Genomic DNA, 16,628 nt, shown 5'->3' on the forward strand with positions numbered 1-16,628 from the left:
TTCCTGTCTGTTTCCCAATAACAGATGAATATTTGGGCACATTTCATACTTAAATGATGATGTAAGCTATTATTCTTATATGTAAAAGAAATTGAAACTTTGAAGATATGTCATTTATCTTTATTGCAATAAGTTAAGTTACTACATATAAATATCTTGAATGCCTCTTCCTTATAATAATGGAACATTCTTGAAGTTCCAGTTATTTGAACTATGATACGTATGTCCCTGTTCACAGTTTCTCTGTGTTTCTGTAATTGTTGCCGTTTTGGCAGTTTCCAATCACACGCTCCTCTTTGGTGACGTAGTGTAATTTTCTGTGTTCTGCTTTCAGCAAATACATGCCGTTATATCTGCATCAAGTTCTGTTAAAAGCTCACGGAAACTGAAGAGGGTGCTTGAGGTTGTGTTGGCATTTGGTAATTATCTTAACAGCAGTCGGCGAGGACCAGCTTATGGTTTCAAACTCCAGAGTCTCGACACATTATTAGATACAAAGTCAACAGACAAACGCATGTGCCTGCTTCATTATATAGCCGACACAATTAGGCACCGCATGCCTGAACTGTTGGGATTTGACTCTGAGCTGTTGCATATTGACAAGGCTGCAGTTGGTATGTTCTCTACTACATTGTTGTTACAGTAAATATTTTGCTGCATTTTTATATTTTAGTTATTAAGTAAAATGAAAGAGAGAGAGAGAGATAGATAGATAGATAGATAGATAGATAGATAGAGAGAGAGAGAGAGAGAGAGAGAGAGAGAGAGAGAGAGAGAGAGAGAGAGATTATTTTTATTTATTTATTGCTGGACTATTATGTAGCACATGCCCATCATCAGCAGTGTCAGTATTACCGAACACAAACTGTGTTTCAAAAGAGCTTTGTCTCTGGTGTATAGTGCTTCGTATCACTTGATGTGACCACTGCTTTTTCACATAACTAGCTTTTTACTCGTGATATCACTTAAGTGTATGTCATGTAGTAGGGGATACCCAAAAAGAAACGAAACTTATTTTTTTAACTTGTTTATTCATGTTTTAAGCACAAGTCTTCAATCCCCTTCAAAGTACTCTCCACTTGTGCTAATAAATTTGTCTAATATTTTATTCCATGTTTCAAAACATTCTTTAAATTCATCATTTGTGATGCTTTTTCTTCATCTCAGCAACATCCGCAAAACACTTTCCTTTCATGTCCCTTTTGGGAGGGGGAGGGGGAGGGGAGGGGAGGGGAGGGGAGGGGGGGGAGTAGTAGCACGTGGCAAGATCAGGTGAGTGCAGCCAGTGAGGAACAAGAGTCATGCCATTTTTGGTCAAGAATTGTTGTGCAGCCAGGATTGTGTGAGCAGCGGCAATGTCGTGATGGAAAAAACGGTCACCAGACTGCCACAAATCAGGCCTCTTCTGCCACACACTGTTGTGCAATCAAACTTCCAAATATGAAGCCTGGTTAACTGTCTAAACCCTTGGAACAAAGCCTGAATGGACAATTCTTCTCAAATTGAAGAAAGAAAAAAAAAAAAATCAGCATTGCTTTAATGTTTGATTTCACGTGACATACTTTGCTGCACTGAACTCAGTCACTCCCAACAGCTCCACAGTTTTTTCGGTGGTCTGTTGTCACTCTTCATTGGTGACTGCAGGAATATTTTCAACATTTTCATGTGTTCGGGCTATGGAAGGAAACCAGAGTGAGGTTCATCATCAGTTGACATTTCCACATTTTTTAAATGTGGAAACCATGCAGCACTTGAGTTTTCCCTGTAGCATCATCTTCATACACCGTTTTTAACATTCTGAGAACTTCTGTTTGACTCTTCCCAAGCAAAAAGCAGAATTTTACTGCCACACACTGTTCAAGCCATTGCAAAAATGACTATAACAGAAAACAGTTGCTACTATAAACTCTGCCAAAACTTTTCTTAATCAATGGCACTTGGCTTTCTGACTGGAATGTTCACTCTGTGTGATTCTAGCAGCAAAAAACAGTGCTACAAAAGCTTTCCCCAAAAAATTAATTTAGTTTCTTTCGGGCACCGCCTCATACATTGCACACGTCTGATTCCCTGCTATTTTGTTCGATACAACTCCAGAGATGATGTTCAGTGTATTTGTAGTATTAAGCCATGTGGCTTGATTGTAGATCCTAAAACACGTTGACAAAATTATTGGCTCGCCGCATTGTGTATTCTCATGGCCTGTTTGGCACAGTGAACATTGCGAATAAGACATATAGAACTTTATACATCATACTTTTAAAGTGTTCCATGTCAACTAAATACAAGAAAAAACTACCAGCAGGTCATTTTAGAACTTTTTTTTCATTTCATCCTCTTCTCAGTCTCATTCGCATCCCTGGGGGTAATAGGCATATTTTATTCAGACAGTGACAAAGAAATAAATCACGTGTATACCAAACTTGGTTGAAATTGCTCCAGGTACCACAGAGTTCCTGCTTTACACCCACTGTCAACTAGCGACCACTAAATTTATCGATTAAGTAGCAATACTGGTCATTTCCCAATATTTTTACATGTTACGCCTTCTCATCCCCACAACTACTCTAGGGGTTGTAGTAGTAGTAATATATATTACCCACACATTATTTTTATAAAAATAACAGATCATGTTTCTACAAAATTTGGTATAAATTGCTCCAATCATTCCTGAGTAGTTCTTCTGTGTCACCTCAATTTCACTCAAAGCACCACGGAACGTAGATAGTTACACAGTGCTTCCTTCCAGATAGCAAATTATATGTTTACCAAAGTTGTGTTGAAATTGATCCATTAGTTAGGCAGACGTGTGCTGCATATGTACATGCATATGATTTAACTTGTCTTACGTAATGGTGTCTTAACACATACCAATGATATTTACCAGTAACAGTCATTTAATTATCTAATGATGTGACTGTTTTAATCAGCATATTAATTTTACATATTGTGTACTTGCCATTGATTATGTGCTTAACATCCAAAGACATTGACTTAGTTGTTTATTTCATAAATTATATAATTTCATTTCTAAATCGTATTTCCTGCAGTAGCAGAATTTCTATACGAAGGAATGTATCTCAGCACTAAAGATTTGTTAGAATACTGGTGAAATTTTTGGTTATTCTTTTAGGCTGGTCTATTCATTCAATGTAGTCAGGGTTTTTCATCAAATTTGTGAAAATTCCTGACCACACAGGGATTGTACTGTTGATGCATGAGCTGGAAACTTCTACGTGAGCCAGGGAGTATGTGCCCATCCTGGTTGGGGCACAGGGACACCAGGCAACGGTTTACTGCCCAGCTAACTGTTGCTGCGGCTGGGCCGTGTCCATGGGGAGGCCATCCATTTGGAGTGGTACCATGTTAGAAGAATCACAAATGAAGTGAATTAAACTTCCCTCTGCTGGAGGCTGCACAGCCCCAGATTCTCTTTTGAAGTTAAGCCATAATTACAAAGCAGTGATGTATGACCCCAAAATGTTTCCTCCCCTGGCTATACTATGGGAGGAACATAGGGCTCACAGAAAAGGTGAAGACCTCCCCACCCCCTCCCATACTTATTTCATTCTAGGATGGACGGGGATTCCTTTTTGACCACAAACACATCTTCATTGTTGAACGCATCAAGAACAGGGTTGGGAAAGTGGCAGCAATTTCAGAAATGAAAAGTGACTCCATTCTGCTTAATACAGTCTCCGCTGCTCAGTCACGGACACTTCTAGTTCTCGGTAAGCTAAGTGACTTTCCTGTCACTATAAACCCACAATAAAAGTCTGAATATGGTACAAGGTATCATTTTCCACTGAGATCTCCTTTTACAGACTGATGACACATTGCATTCTAATTTGGAGCAATGAAGTGCGCAGTTTGTCCATCATCCCCAGCGGAGGCCAAAAGACAACAGAATAGATACCAGAACCTTCACAGGATACATACGCCCCAGGGAAACCCAGGAATTTTTTCATCCAGAAGAAAACTGGAAAAAACGTAGGAATTATTCAGATTTCCGCGACTTTTACATGGTTTTAATTTTCATTTAAATTTTTATAATTTACTGTAACAAAGAATATTACTGTAGCCCACTGCTGTAAAAATAATACTGTAGCAATAAAACATAAACTAAGAAAAATATCAAAATAAAACTTTAACAACATTATTCCATCCTGGGTATTCTGTTGTTTGAAAATAAAACTTCAGTTGCAAAAGAAACACGCCATTTATAACAACGAAACGCCATGCACACACAAGTGTCTACCAACAGCAAAATGTGTCGTTGGCCTTAGGACGAAGACTACGCAATACTTCGTAACAACAAACTACTTCAGATGAGAGTGACGTCACAACTGTTTACATTAAGTTTGTTTGAGCAGTCCAAGCTGCCAGATTCACCCATGTGCAGAGCAGTCAGAGTTGTACTGGGGAGGGACGGGGGCGCGGGGGGGGGGGGGGGGGGGGGTGTAGTGTAGTCTCCATGTGATCTGTGTTTACATTGAGTGATTTTGCTGTTGCCTCATCATGTACAGCACATGAAAACGAAATGGATTTCTGTGGCCGGGAAGCTATCAAGTGAAGTAAAATACATTCACATAATTACGGGTGGCTGAAATATATTATTAGTTTCAGTTTTCTGATTTTATTTCATTTTCCACGTTTGTGGCAATCAAGCAATAATCACCTTGTAGAACAATTAAGTTATTTGTGTCAATTTGCTAGAGAAATTTGGCTTCTATTAATGTGTTCCTCTGAGGCAGTCAATTTATTTGAAACAAAGCATTCCATTCCACAGTATAGGCTAGTTCCAACTGTTCGCTGAATTTCAAGTGCACATCATGTATGGAATTTTGCCATTATAAAGGACCAAATATGAGATAGTACACTGCTGGTACTTTGAGAAAAGTTAAATCCCGAAACCCATACTGAAAAGCTTAATATCAAGTTGGGGCCTACTTCTTTTGTGAACCTGGACTTACAAATGTGCACTTAAAGCCAAATTATATATTTTATTTTGGTATATGAACTTCTGATGCTCTTGGAGTATCCTCTGGTGTCCTGTTTCTTTTATGACATATTGTAAGATATCTTAATGTTTTATACGTAGAAACACATGGGCTTCCTACGCTATCTTACCTGTGCAAGTGCAGTAACACCTGTTTTCTGGCGCTCTCTGGCAACCACTGAAATGAACCTATTTCTAACATGTCTTTGGAAAATATTGCAAATTTTGGTTTGAAAAGCATTACTTTAGAAGTAAATTTCCTTCTGTAAAGGATGAATTACATTATGTGTGAGAATGTGTATTGAATTTCATAAATCGTAGAGTATTTGACTCTCGTTTATAACTTAACAATTTGAGGACCAGCCACTTAGAATAATTTCAGCCCAGAAGACCAAACATTTATGTCATTATTTTAAATTTCACTGGCTCATTTGTGTGATGGATCTTAAAGTGTAACACATGCAAAAAGACAAATGTTATGTGAAAGCTTCCTTTGCAACTTACTAATCTTAGAAATCAATATTATAAATGAAAGCTTTGCTTTTTTTTTGTACCTACGCTATGCATATTATTGTAGACCATTAACTTTTCCAACCGAGCGAGGTGGCGCAGTGGTTAGCACACTGGACTCGCATTCGGGAGGACGAAGGTTCAATCCCGTCTCCAGCCATCCTGATTTAGGTTTTCCGTGATTTCCCTAAATCGTTTCAGGCAAATGCCGGGATGGTTCCTTTGAAAGGGCACGGCTGATTTCCTTCCCAATCCTTCCCTAACCCGAGCATGCGCTCCGTCTCTAATGACCTCGTTGTCGACGGGACGTTAAACACTAACCACCACCACCACCACCACCACCACCACCACCACCACCATTAACTTTTCCTATTCATGTGTTCGTGCTACTTACCAGTGATGTCACTATTGGCTCACTACATCGTGCGTCCTATGCTCTGAATATCGGCCATCATTGGATGGCGAGATCACTTGACACATGCTATGATTGGCTTACAAAAGGGCCTTGCAATCTCAATTTCAATGCTTTGGAAACTAATGTGCTGTGTTTGGTGGAATTCGAATTTACACTTTCATAATTATGAAAATATACAGAGTGCATGTTGTTGCACATCATCAAAGATCTTTACCAGGACTGACTTCTTCTTCTTTTTCTTCTTCTTCTTCTTCTTCTTCTTCTTCTTCTTCACAAGTTCTACAATTCTGTGGAAAAGTATATTGTCGCTTAACATGGAAAAAGTGCACTTCTTAATTGGGAAAAATCCAGGAATTTTTATTCCTTGTCCACTTATACGCCCTGCTTCATCTTGACTTTTGAAGGTGACTTGTTGGCTGAGAAGGTCAAGGTGATAGTGTATATGTATGATGTAAGGGTATATATTCCTCCTCCTATGTGGTGCTACAAATGAATGTGATTTGGACACATGCCTTCATGTTGCAATGCCAGCCCTGTGAACAACCTACTTCCAGAGGCTGGCATCCCTCCGCTACAGACCATGCGCCAACAACTGCTGCTCAACTATTCAATATACACTCCTGGAAATTGAAATAAGAACACCGTGAATTCATTGTCCCAGGAAGGGGAAACTTTATTGACACATTCCTGGGGTCAGATACATCACATGATCACACTGACAGAACCACAGGCACATAGACACAGGCAACAGAGCATGCACAATGTCGGCACTAGTACAGTGTATATCCACCTTTCGCAGCAATGCAGGCTGCTATTCTCCCATGGAGACGATCGTAGAGATGCTGGATGTAGTCCTGTGGAATGGCTTGCCATGCCATTTCCACCTGGCGCCTCAGTTGGACCAGCGTTCGTGCTGGACGTGCAGACCGCGTGAGACGACGCTTCATCCAGTCCCAAACATGCTCAATGGGGGACAGATCCGGAGATCTTGCTGGCCAGGGTAGTTGACTTACACCTTCTAGAGCACGTTGGGTGGCACGGGATACATGCGGACGTGCATTGTCCTGTTGGAACAGCAAGTTCCCTTGCCGGTCTAGGAATGGTAGAACGATGGGTTCGATGACGGTTTGGATGTACCGTGCACTATTCAGTGTCCCCTCGACGATCACCAGTGGTGTACGGCCAGTGTAGGAGATCGCTCCCCACACCATGATGCCGGGTGTTGGCCCTGTGTGCCTCGGTCGTATGCAGTCCTGATTGTGGCGCTCACCTGCACGGCGCCAAACACGCATACGACCATCATTGGCACCAAGGCAGAAGCGACTCTCATCGCTGAAGACGACACGTCTCCATTCGTCCCTCCATTCACGCCTGTCGCGACACCACTGGAGGCGGGCTGCACGATGTTGGGGCGTGAGCGGAAGACGGCCTAACGGTGTGCGGGACCGTAGCCCAGCTTCATGGAGACGGTTGCGAATGGTCCTCGCCGATACCCCAGGAGCAACAGTGTCCCTAATTTGCTGGGAAGTGGCGGTGCGGTCCCCTACGGCACTGCGTAGGATCCTACGGTCTTGGCGTGCATCCGTGCGTCGCTGCGGTCCGGTCCCAGGTCGACGGGCACGTGCACCTTCCGCCGACCACTGGCGACAACATCGATGTACTGTGGAGACCTCACGCCCCACGTGTTGAGCAATTCGGCGGTACGTCCACCCGGCCTCCCGCATGCCCACTATACGCCCTCGCTCAAAGTCCGTCAACTGCACATACGGTTCACGTCCACGCTGTCGCGGCATGCTACCAGTGTTAAAGACCGCGATGGAGCTCCGTATGCCACGGCAAACTGGCTGACACTGACGGCGGCGGTGCACAAATGCTGCGCAGCTAGCACCATTCGACGGCCAACACCGCGGTTCCTGGTGTGTCCGCTGTGCCGTGCGTGTGATCATTGCTTGTACAGCCCTCTCGCAGTGTCCGGAGCAAGTATGGTGGGTCTGACACACCGGTGTCAATGTGTTCTTTTTTCCATTTCCAGGAGTGTACATTCACTGCTCCCCTGAGAATCCAAACTACTGTGACCTGTTTCCTGATAGGGAAATCTGCCTCCCACAACAGAGGCTAAGGTCTGCAGTCATGATGGCAGTTCACATACAGATTCTTTGCTCTGAACTCTATCTTTTTCCCACTGTAGCCTTGTGCCCAGATCTCGCGTGTTCCCACATAGTGTTCACTCTGTAATTGGATCTGCCTTGACCTCTTCTTTGGACAAAAAGACTTGGTGGACCCTATAGTTTTTTGACTCGTGTTTCTGGATGTCCTTGACATATTTCCAGGCTCAGGTGTGGTACTGTATACACTGATGGCTCTACATTCGACGGATGAACTGGTTGTGCCTACACACACTGCAAGATGCAGTGGACCACACTCCCTGCTGAACAGATGTAGTGTATTCACTGCAGAATTGGTGGCCATTGCTTGACCCATCAGCTACCTTCGTTCTTACACTGGCGAGCCATTATTAATAAGCAGTGATGCCGTGAGTACTCTTCAGGCTGTCGACCAATGCTACCTCGACATTCATTGGTTGTGACTATCCAGGGTGTCCTGTCTGACTTTGACCATGCTGGATGGTTGGTCATCTTTGTGTGGGCTACTGGTCATGTTGGGATCCCAGGGAATGAACACGCTTACCAGCTGGCCAAGTTGGCTACCAGGATGCCAACTTTAAAGATGGGATTACTGGTACCGGACATTTGGTCGACTTTATGCCAACAATTGCAGTTTGGTGTGTCGTGGTTTCTCTGAATAAACTGGACCATACTAGAGACCATGGCCATGTGGCAGTCTTCCCTTCTTTCTTGTAGGGAATCTACTGTTCTCTGTTGGCTTCAAATTGGCCACACATGGCTGACTCATGGCCACATCCTCCAGTGTCGGGACTGATTCCACTGTTGATGTGGTGCTCATCTCATGGTGGCCCACATGCTACTGGACTGCCCTAATTTGACCATCTTATGGTGAAATCTTAAACTTGCTGACACACTACCTCTGATTTGGTTTTATGTTTTACTTTATTGGCCACTTCAAGGATTGGAGGGATGGCCTGTCGCCTGCTCTGACCCAAGGAGCTCAAGGCTGCCCTTACTAGGTGGTCTGGCCTGGGTCCTGCCCGCACCACTTTTTTAATGTACGTTATTCTTTTACTTGGTTGACAGACTTGCCGTCGTCATTCCATTGTATGAGATTTCACCTTGTATGTGTAGCTAGTTTTCTTGTGGTAATGGTGGGTGTAGAAGCACTGGTCGGATGAAGATGGAGTGTCCCTTGTTGCATAACGCTTCTTGGGGTCTCCAGCTGCTGTCTGGGCAGAGCAACTCACCCATCTTCATCCTTTTATCCCTATCTCGCTTCTCCTTAAGGTTTCTGTCTCTTTGTTTTCTTGATTCTCTGATACAGTCGAGTCCATTGGGATTTGCTTTTGTCTCTTTCCTCTTTAGAGACTATTCCCAGCATCACACACAGAGGATTAAGGGAGCAATGACATCATAGTTCGGTCCCTTTAACCTCATCAGTGCATCCGTACCTATCTCTCAGATAAACTTCAATCTGTTTGCAGCAAAGTGTTTTTATATCATTAACATTAAAGCAGTAATTTTGTATTGTCATTTTGAATAAGCAGCTGTCATCAAATTCCTTGATAATTGATGTAACATATTTATATACAACCATTAATACAAAATATATACAGCTTAGAATTCTTTCAAGGAATATAGACATTTATTTACAAGAAAAGATATTAATTTTGTTTTAAGTACATCCTCAGTTTGTACTCTTACAGATTCTGCCAATTTGTTGTACCACATTCAGCCACTGATATGCGAAATATTTATTTTTGGTAAGAGTATCACAACAGGTCTCCCTGTATCCCAGACCATGTGTCAGCCTAACAGTTCTTTTGTAGCACCAGTAAACTGTTAAAGTTCTCATCAGTGGCACACTCTGACAGCTCCTTTCCATTAGCATAAGTAGTTATATAGGAGTTAAAAGATAGCGCAGTATCATTTACATACTTGAGAAAAGAAATGGTGCAAGTATTAACCTATGCAGCACACCATGCATTATTATTTGTCAGAGATTGTAATGTTGATTTTTCTCTCCTCATTTTGATAATTTGTTTGTGCACTGTTTACTGCTCCATAGGTACATAGACAGGAGTTAAAAAGATGGTGTGCGTGATATTGCATACCTTCAGTTTCTGCAAAAAGAAGTGTGTGGTTGAACAGATCAGAAGCTTTTGTGAGATCAAAGAATATGCCCGCAGTATTCTTATCTTCATCTACATAGCTACAGACTTGTGCAAAAATTCTGCGACAGCTGTTGTTGTGCTGCAATCTTTTCAAAATCTATGTTGCACTTCTGATAGGACATTGTTTTTAAGAAAAGATGCAGTAAGCTGTGCCAGCTTCACTGACCAAAAAATTTTACGAAATGTAGGAACCCCTGATATTGGTCTGTAGTTTCATGTTTCCTCCTTTGATCCTTTTTTATGTATTTGTCTGACAATGGTGATTTTCAGTGCATGGGAAAACATACATTCTCTGATGCTGAAATTGGTGAGATATGTAATTAGTTTAACGACAAAATTTTGTGAAGTTTTTTAAGTAACTGTGCAGGAAAGACCATCCCAACCACTTAAGTATTTGTGTTTTAGCTGTACAATTATGTTGCTTTTCATGTGTTCTTTTACTTCCTCAAATTGAAAGCCCTTTATCTGTTGGGTAAAAGTGTACTGACTTGTTTAATTAATCTGAGTCTGGAATAATGGTGGCAGTTTGAGAAATAAAATGTTTGTTAAGAATGTTACAAACGGTGTATTGGTTGCTATGTGTGTGTGTGTGTGTGTGTGTGTGTGTGTGTGTGTTTTCTGTAATTATTTAAATCTTGTCCTCATGATCCCTATGTGAGTGATATGTGGGGGCTTCTAGTATATTCCTAGAGTCATTTAACAATGTTCCAGGAGGCTGAGCTCACATTTGCTGACTACGCTGTTGATTCACTATTGACTTGTTTTCTAAGATTTAGTTTTGATTTAAAACTATGCTTGGTACTGGTTGATTTCCTTTCAAAATGTGCAGACCAAATGATTCGTACAGTATGTAGATGTAAACGAATATTCTGTCTGAATGTAACTAATATAGAATCTGGCTGGTAGTTTTTATTTTATATATATATTTTTTTTTGTTTGTTTGTTAATAGTATCTCTTGAAAACATTGCAACTGATGTCCAAGAGCTGGAGAAAGGAATGGAAATAGTTCGTAAAGAGGCTGAAGTCAGAGGAAAACAGCAGAGTGTAATTCTCAGAGACTTCTTAGCAAATTCAGAGGAAAAACTGCGCAGGCTGCGTGCAGATGCGCGCAGTGCTCAGGAAACTTTTAGAGAGTGCGTAGAGTATTTTGCAGAATCACCTCGCACAACAGATGCGAACACCTTCTTCTCCTTGCTCGTCAGGTTCACACGTGCTTTCAAGGTAAGATATATTTTTCTTGTTCTAAGTTAGCATAATTTAATTTAGTACTTCAATTCTACTCAAGAGCCAGTGCATGCTGGAGTCAGGTTTTAATCTCAAATATCAAATGTTGTTTCCTGTAAGAATACAGCGATGATACTTTCTTGCACAGAAGTTGTGTAGATCAAATCCTTTTCAGGCAGGAACAGTAGGTAACTACTGAATTCTGTATAGCAAATGAGGGGCTTAAGCAAATTCCTCATGTTCCCTTTTTGGTCCATGGCATGAATAACTGTACATATATTCAGTAAATTAAAAGGCAGAATTGTAGGCCTGTACTTACCTTCAGGAAACAAAATGTTTAATATTGCCTACAGGCAACTGTAAAAGTAGTTTTCAGGACTATTATTTTCTTCCTTGGGAGAAGAGGAAGATAGGTTGGGGAAGATCAAAAAGGAAGGGCAGGTCACGCAAACGCAATGACAAGAGGGGCCCAGCTGTAATGGGGATGAGGGTAGAAAAACTGTTTTCTGGGATAAGCTGCTGGATTGCAGTTTATTGAGGGACATTTGTAGTCCACAAGAGTTAAGTGGGAGAGAAAAATATTCCTGATAGTTGAACTCGGCACACTGCTTATGCAATAAGTCACTTTCAACAATAAATTTATATTCCAATGTGAAAAATTAATGGGAATATTAATGGAGACTGAAGTAGCATGCAAGTGGTAAGGCAAAGCACACTGTACGGGAGAGGCAGGCATCAGGAAGAAGTCTGGGTGTTTACTGATCCCTCTAACAAGTAAGTTCGATGTGCTGTCTTTCACTGAAACTGAAACCAAGCCAGTGAGATTCATTTCAACTTTCGGGAAATCTGCTGTGTCCAGTATTGAGAGGATGCAAGTACCCTTTTGGGTATCTGTAGTGCAAAGGTGTGGCAATAATGGTACCTCATAGGGAAATGGCAGCAATGGAAGGGAAGGAACACCAAGTGCACTCATTGTGTATGTTGGGGGGCTTAATTTGACATGTTAAAGAGGTTGTTCTGGCAGCCTTGGAGGGAACAGGTTGCAACAAACAATAGATTGTGGCAAACTTTGGAACAAATGACTCCTGTCATGTGGGCTCAGAGGTCATGCTTGGATCATTCCAGTGACTGGCAGAGGTGGTTTGGAAGACCAGCCTTGCGCATTGAGTTTTCAATGAATCTGAAAATTTGCATTGTCCCCAGAACGTGTAATGGCCCCATGGTTCTGTGTGGAGTGGAAGGATTGAACCATAGACTTCAAAGGTTCTGTGAGAAGCTAGGCTGTGATTTTATGGTTTTGTACCATAGGGTTACGAACAGTAGGGTCCCCCTGAATGAGTCGAGTGTGCACTACACATCAGATGTTGCTCTGCAGGTGGCTGGTTGTGTGGGATACACACAAGTTTTTCAGATTAGGCAAATCTCCATTCTGTCTAGATAACGATGGCTGTATGAGATACAGAAATATTAGTGTAAGATGCAGAGATCTACATCCACATGTAAGAGGATTAAAATTGTAGAGATAAACTGCCAGAAGAATTTGCAATGAAGTGCCAGAGTTAGGGAAAATTTAAGCCTATGTCAAAAGGATAGGTTAATGGGAAATGGAAGTGGTGTATTTGTTGGAGTAGATGAGAAACTCAGATCCACGAAGATACAAATTAAAACTGCATGTGACATTGTATGGGCAAGACTCAGAATCAGGGGTGAGCGTAAACTTGTAAGTGGTTCGTTGTATCAGTCGCCAAACTTGCCCCCAGGTGTAACGAAAACCTTAGAGAACACTGAAGTTCCCTGTAAAATAAATTCCTTAGTCATACTATCATCATTGTAGGAGACTTCAATCATTCAGTAAACAAGTGGAGAAAAATTAGTTTTGTAAGGGGGTGGGCATGACAAAATGTCCTATAAACATGGCTACCAAATATTACAGATTGTGCGTAATTTTTGTGGTTTTCACTTGAACTAAGGAGGTACGGAAACTTAACTAAAAATTACAGAAATAAAAATTCTACTATTTGATGTTTCAGCTGACATTTTGGTAATCATATACACCTAAAATGTTTTACAGACTATGATTATTTCCTTCCTCAGAGTGTAGTAAACCAGTCTACAAATGATTCTGTCACCATGGCTTACTAAGATAGGTTATACTGAGTCATGACAAAAGTTTTTCATTTTGCTTGTGCAGGCTCAAAAGGTAGGTCATAGAGAATGGGGAAAAGAGTAGTAGGTGCGTTAGTGGGATAGAAACCATGTGGAGTGGGAGCAGGGAAGGGGGTTAGGTAAGTGGAGGACAGGGACTAGGGAAGATTGAGCTCACCGTCCCACATCCCACCATTATTGTCTTTTTTTTTTTATATGTCTCTTCATTCTCATTATTTCCCTGCTGATTTTAGTTTAGTGTTTCACTATAGCCGCCGCCCCCCCCCCCCCCCTCCCAAAATGTTTAACCTTTTCTCCTTATACTCCAGTCGTTTCATCCTTTTTGTGATGCTTTTCCCCTCACACATTTTTATGCCTTTCTTTATTGTCCAGTACAGACTCTTGCTCCTTTCATCCTTACCAATACAGAAGTTTCCCCTATTCCTAGCCAGTACCGAATCCCACATATTGTTCCTCTGCTGTGTTGTGTAGCTCATAGAATTCCCTCAAATGGTCTGATTTTAAAGTTACCCATCTCTGGCAGCAACCACTCCTTTCACAGTTACACCTGTCTGTTCAAATTCAGTCAGTCCACAGCCCTCACCAACCTAGTTGTGCAAAACCATATAAATCAAACCAAAACTGCCTTGCAATAACTCCTCTCTGTCTGTAAAATTCTCCTGCTCTTCAATTGCATTCCTGCACCCCACCTCCCAGATTGAAACTCTTGCTCTCCAATAATGAGAACAGAATGCTAAACGCTACCTCAAAAAATCTATCTAATCTGTTCACCTTCTGCTCCCACCTTGGACTACCACTATTCACCACCTCTAAAAGAGCCTCCAAACGTCCCCCACATCCCCTCATGGCTGACTTAACACAGTTGTGAACCTTTCCTTATAAAGCCTCAATCCAATAGAAGCATCAGTTCTTTCCAAAGACCTTACCTTTTACCCCACTTCCAAATTTAATTATGCTGGGCTTGTTAAAAGTCTCTTCAGAGGAAACACTTCTTTGTGGCCAACCCTGCCAGTCAGACTAGATCCAAAACAGATACTGAATCCTGCCTGACTCATCTCACTCGTCCATCTGACTATAATCCACTTGCACAGCCCCCTAATAAACCCCTGTTAACCACACCAATCCACCAACTAAAAACTGATCTAGACCTTATAATCCTACCCGCAGACAAAGTCTGAATCACTAGGGTTGTGAACTGCAGGGATTATTTGGTTGCCTTGGGCAGAGCTTGTGTAGTAGGGATTTCTGCCGCTAGGTGTGGATAGCACAACTCGTTGCCAGATCAGTGTTGCTTGTGTTGTTGAACTGGCTTGTTCTGTTTATTTGCAGGGATTATTTTTGCTAGCAATGTTTTGTTCTTGTCCAGTTTTTATGATGGTAAGTTTAAGTGAACAATGTGCAGCTATGAAATTTTGTTTTCTGCTCAGTGAAAGTACTGCTGAAACTGTTTTAATGTCGAAAACAGCTTACCAGGATGATGCTACAGGAAAAACTTAGTGTAAGAGTGGTTTGCTTGATTGAAAAGTGGTGACATGTCAATTGATGATGCCTCATTCTGGACATCCATCAACTGCCTAGATGCAAGACCTGTCTCCACTTAATCCAGTCCTGTCACTGGGATCCCCTACCCCATCCATGATAGGGTTGCTTGTGAATGCAGATGTGTGATCTACAAGCTAAGTTCCAACCAGTGTGCTGCTTTCTACCAAACTGTGGCCAGCAGACAGCTGGACCACCCAGTAGTTGAACATGCTGTCCAACACTATGTTCTACTTCCTGCCAATATCAGGTTTTTGTATTGCACAAGTGGGAGCTCTCACTACAACAAATCGTTAATTTCCATAATACCCCATTCTCAGCCAGCTGCTATAGCCGAGCGGGCCTAGGCGCTTCAGTCTGGAACTGCGTGACTGCTACAGTCACAGGTTCGAATCCTGCCTTGGGCATGGATGTGTGTTGTCCTTAGGTTAGCTAGGTTTTAGTAGTTCTTAGTTCTAGGGGACTAATGACCTCAGATGTTAAGTCCAATAGAGCTCAGAGCCATTTGAACCCATTCTCACCCCCCACCCCTGTCCTCCCAGGGGGCTCACAGTGCTTTTGTGGGTTTGTGTGGCACCCATGGGTCCCTGAGCTATTGCAGCTCATTCTTCTTGGTTGCGTTTCCTTCCCCATGTCCCTTCCTCTCAGCCCTCGCTCTTTCCCCTGTCTCTGTGTTCTTACTTACGTCGACCTGGCTATCCACCTGATTTCCTGTAATCTTTGTGGTTTTGTTCCCATCGCCATTTCTTTTTCATCCTTTCTTTTTGGCGTTTTGGTCCCTCTTCGAGGTCTTGACATCCACTTCTAAATTTTCTCTCCATTGTGTGAGCCATTTGGGGAAGAACTCCTTCACTAGCATCTACGACATGCGTTCCTCTCCCTTTTCCTTCCCCTCTTTCTTCTGTGCTGTAGCTCCCTTTGACCCCGCTAGGTCACTAGTATGTGTAACCAGTTCGTGTGGTGGGGCTGTTAGGTACCCAGGTACCCTAGATCAGTTTTTGCAGAACATCTCATGACCCTTTTTGCGGCAGTATCAGCGTCAGCCTTCTATCCAGCTGCTTTCCTCCCATGAAAGAGCAGACTGGTGTTTCCCACTTGGGTTTTACCCTTTGTTAGGTGGAATCCTGCAGTGAACATTTCACTGAATGGGTGCTTCTTCTGGCCCTCTGTTCTCATAATTCAGCTCCTGGCCCTGTTTCCATCCATAACCAATTGATTCAAAATCTCAGTCCTCCAGAACAATAATATCTCCTCCAGGTGTTTAGCTGTATTTGGCTCCAGGGCATTTTCCTCTCTCATTGGTGAGATAGTCTTATGGTTCCTGTCCTTAATCCTGGCAAGGATTCGTCATTCCGTGATAGTTACTGGCCAGTCAGCCTGACCAATTTCCTCTACAAGTTACTAGAACAGATGGTAGATCATCGGCTCAGTTGGGTCATTGAATCTGAGGACCTTTCATCTCCTTACCAGTGCA

The 16,628-nt window shown here is 42.2% G+C and overlaps 1 protein-coding gene across 5 annotated transcripts in view; it reads left to right on the forward strand.

The window, feature by feature from the left end:
• The window catches only part of LOC124787762 (formin-like protein), a 453,708-nt gene that overhangs the window by 413,645 nt on the left and 23,435 nt on the right, over positions 1-16,628 (forward strand). For all 5 annotated transcript variants that reach the window (XM_047254638.1, XM_047254640.1, XM_047254639.1 and 2 more), the window contains 2 exons: positions 335-614; positions 11,175-11,446. In XM_047254638.1, coding sequence (XP_047110594.1) covers positions 335-614; positions 11,175-11,446 — 552 coding nt within the window. The remainder of the gene's footprint in view (positions 1-334; positions 615-11,174; positions 11,447-16,628) is intronic.

This window comes from Schistocerca piceifrons, chromosome 3 (assembly GCF_021461385.2).
Source record: "Schistocerca piceifrons isolate TAMUIC-IGC-003096 chromosome 3, iqSchPice1.1, whole genome shotgun sequence".
Taxonomy (NCBI): domain Eukaryota; kingdom Metazoa; phylum Arthropoda; class Insecta; order Orthoptera; family Acrididae; genus Schistocerca; species Schistocerca piceifrons.